This window comes from Sinocyclocheilus rhinocerous, unplaced genomic scaffold (assembly GCF_001515625.1).
Source record: "Sinocyclocheilus rhinocerous isolate Xijiao unplaced genomic scaffold, SAMN03320098_v1.1 scaffold348, whole genome shotgun sequence".
Lineage (NCBI taxonomy): Eukaryota > Metazoa > Chordata > Actinopteri > Cypriniformes > Cyprinidae > Sinocyclocheilus > Sinocyclocheilus rhinocerous.
This window is the reverse complement of record NW_015635025.1, coordinates 1,064,626-1,068,349: the sequence shown is the minus strand read 5'-3', so window position 1 is coordinate 1,068,349 and position 3,724 is coordinate 1,064,626. Positions and strand designations below refer to the sequence as shown.

At 40.0% G+C, this 3,724-nt stretch overlaps 1 protein-coding gene across 1 annotated transcript in view; it reads right to left on the bottom strand.

Annotated features, from left to right (window-relative positions):
* The window catches only part of LOC107746158 (ribosomal protein S6 kinase alpha-6-like), a 17,347-nt gene extending 14,758 nt beyond the window's left edge, over positions 1-2,589 (bottom strand). Inside the window, exon 1 of the mRNA XM_016560256.1 lies at positions 2,317-2,589. Within this exon, the coding sequence (XP_016415742.1) occupies positions 2,317-2,382 (66 nt within the window). The 5' untranslated portion in view covers positions 2,383-2,589. The remainder of the gene's footprint in view (positions 1-2,316) is intronic.
* Positions 2,590-3,724: the final 1,135 nt, after the last annotated feature.

Sequence of the window (3,724 nt, the reverse complement as noted above, 5' to 3'; positions counted from 1 at the left end):
TTTCATATTTATTGTTTATTTTTCTTTATAATGAAGTAGTCTGTATTTAGTAGATTGTGAAAGAATGTTTATCAGTTCCACACACAGAGATATATAAATTCTACGTTTATTTAAATGGGGGAAAAAAAAACTTCACTGGTATCGGATCGGTATCGGCCAATACTGAACCCTAGGTATCGGAATCGGTATCGGAATGGAGGTGAAAAAGGCGGATCGGAGCATCCCTATTACTGACCGTTAAATTTTTTTAAAATAATTTGAGGACTTTTGTTTTTTACTAATATGAGTTACCCTAGTATTCTGCTGTGGTATTGAGGATTGTGAAATTTCGCTGGTCTCTAGAACGTAGATGACATTGCAACCTTATTAACACAAAATACATATTTGATATATAGCGCTATCTTTAAATAAATCACTCATATAAAGTTTCGGTCATGTGGCCCACTCATAATCGTGCTTACAATATCGACCAAAATAATCGTGATTATGATTTTTGCCATGATCGAGCAGCCCTACGCGTTACCTGATCTGCTTAGGGGTTGGGGTCAGGTCATTTTCATTGCATGATTTAGTTTGAAAATGCACACGTTTGTTCTGCAGAGACCTCATACTCAATCAGCTGGCAGTGGCTTCAGCTTGATTTTAAAGGGGTCATATGATGCGATTTCAATTTTTCCTTTCTCTTTGGAGTGTTACAAGCTCTTGGTGCATAAAGAAGATCTGTAAAGTTGCAAAGACTAAAGTCTCAAATCCAAAGAGATATTCCTATTCCTCCGCTCACTCAAGCCGCCGGCTTTTTTGGAAGATGTTAAGATGTTATGCAGCTTATGGAGGACTGTTTCCTGATCCTGGGAGAGTAGACTACAATAACATTTTCGTCACGCGCTTGATGTATTCGGCCAATCATAACGCACTGGATAGCTGGCCAATCACAGCACACCTCGCTTTTCAGACCGATGAGCTTTGTAAAAATCAACGAGTCTCAGAAAGGCGGGGCATAGAGGAGAAACAATACAGTACAATACAATGTACAGTATGTGGAAAATAATGTGTTTTTTTAACCTTAAACCGCATAAACACATTTCATTACACCAAATACACAAATAATGTTCTTTTTAGCAACATCATATCACTCCTTTAAAGCTGAATAACTCTGAAAGAGCTCCATCACAAAAAATAAATAAAAATCACAATATGGCTTAGTCTAGGCTAATTATCAAATTGCAAATGCTGTGAATGAATTAACTAGAGATCGACCGACATATCGATTTACCAATATTTTTCCGGATATTTAAGCATTTTACAATATATCGGTCGATCACTAATCACCATGACTATACATTATAGCTGGCCCAAACCCTAAATTGTTATTGCACCATGCTGAACAGTGCTGAAGTTGAAATACAAATGGAAATGTGATGATCATGAAAAAGCACTTTAAGATATCGGCATCAGTCATCAACAACACACTGCTGGACACTGACAGATATTAACAGAACAAACACAGTAAAGCACAGCGTCACATAACTATGAATAAGAAAGCAGAAATCATGTGTGCATGGATACTTCAGTAAGAGCAACACTAAAACCACTGCACAACACGACAGCACTTACACACCTAGCAGTTCCTGAGACCATTGTCCTGCAACCTTCTGTTCAGAATACAGAACTGCTTAATAAAAACACTTCTACGTTTTAACTAGTCATTAAAATAAAAACTTTAACTACTGCCCTGCTTACATTGCGCACTGATCTGCGTTACAGAAACACTAACCAGCACAAGATATTAATAATAATAAAAAATAAAAACATCTACTGAAAACAAACAATACTGATTTTTAGTTATTAGTAGTAGTATTTTTTTATGATATGGACCTAAGGGTCTGAAATAAAGAAGTAATAATAATAGTTAGTTGAACAGAATGGACGCCAGACAGACGGATGAAACGGTAATATCATTTGTCTGATTGCGAGTACAGATAGTTGACAGCTCGATCAGTGTGTAACTAGCAGATATTACTCAGCGGCGTTAGAGAGTTTTCACTGAGGTCCGCTGTGCGAGCGCTCTAGTCATGACTCATAGGTGAATCCGATCAACAGGCGCAGGCTAATCATCCTCATCACACTAAACCTGCCCGTGTTTACACACGCCGTCACTGACGCGAGCGTCGTTTGCTGCGATGTTGTGAAGGATTCATGATCAGCACATGCGAACAGCTCGAGCTAACGCTGCGGTCACCGAAAACACGCAGAGCTGTCGTTAACGTCACCGATAATCAATAACGGCCGGTGGACGCGATCATATCCGCGACATACCTCACTGCTGACGCTCTGCACCTCCATTTTACGCGAGGACTCCAGCGCGGGGCCAAAGGATATCATGTGGTTGAACTAGAGGCTTATTCCGCGGGGCATTTCTGCGTCGTGTGTGACCGTTAAATGCGCGTGAAAGTCAGGTGACCGGGCGACTGGCCGCTCCGTACAAACCGCGCGGGACGCTCCGCTCAAATATGGCCGTCTCTGTCCGCGCGAGCTGAAGACGCCAGCGCTGACGTCACTGTGACGCACCCGGCGGAGGATTTCCCAATCCCTTTAAACACCATCCCAAACACTGGGCTCACGATTAAAGGGGTAGTTCACCCACAACAGCGGCGGAGCCAGGATGTTTTCACCTGGGAGCGGCCAGCAACCAGTCTGGGGTGGCACAGAAATATTCATTATTCCAATTAAAAAAAATGTGTTTCACTGTAAAGCACTGGACTGTTTTAGTACCTAAAACACAACTGAATACAATTAATTTCTACTTAATTGTAGTTGAGATATTTGTGAATTAGCTCAAGTAATACTGAGTGAATATGACCATTTTCGTATTATTCCTCACCTCCAGGTATTTTAATAAAGGGGCTCACTATAGCTTTATTGCTCAGTCATCTGGTTCTGGTTCTTAAAACCCCTTAAAACTTGTTCTCCATCATTGCATACTCATGGATGAGGCATGCAGATAGTGGTATATGAGATAGTGGTATATGAGAAAGTGAAAAAGTCAACAGCACATAAATGCCAGAATGTAAAATGAGCTATTTTATGCATTTAAATGGTTTCATTTTCATTTGTACTTTACAACTTAATGAGAAAAATATATAGTATAATGTTTAGTATAAGTGCACTGTGCTCACTTTTACTTGTGCATTAAATGTGAGTCACTATTACCATTACCTTTCTCCACAAAGGCTGGCATGGCAGTTCTACTTCTGACACTGGAAATGTTCCTGTGCATATTGGACACTGGGCTTCAAGTGCCTACACATTAAAGACAAAAATGTATGCAAGGCAAATTTTGTAAAATAGGAATTGATAATTGGCAATGTTCAATTTGGCTTTTGCTTGTGTATCTCCTGAGGGGGACTGCAACATTAGATGATGTTGCATCATGTCTAAGGTTTTGCCTTGAAGATGTTGTCGTCTCTATCAACACCAAATCTTCTTCCTGCAAACAGAGAAGAAATATGTGATGTTCTACTGATAGAATTCTAGGCTGTAGGGAGTAGTCACAGACATCGGTCCCAAATCGTATTTTAGAAAACTTTGAATGGCAAACTAGAGCTGTTGGGTGCTGCGAATAGACTTGAGCGTGCATACGGTCATAATTTATTAATCATAACCCGCCAAATTGGCTAGTGATTTGATGTGAGTTACTCACCTTACTTCACTGGAGCTATAATAA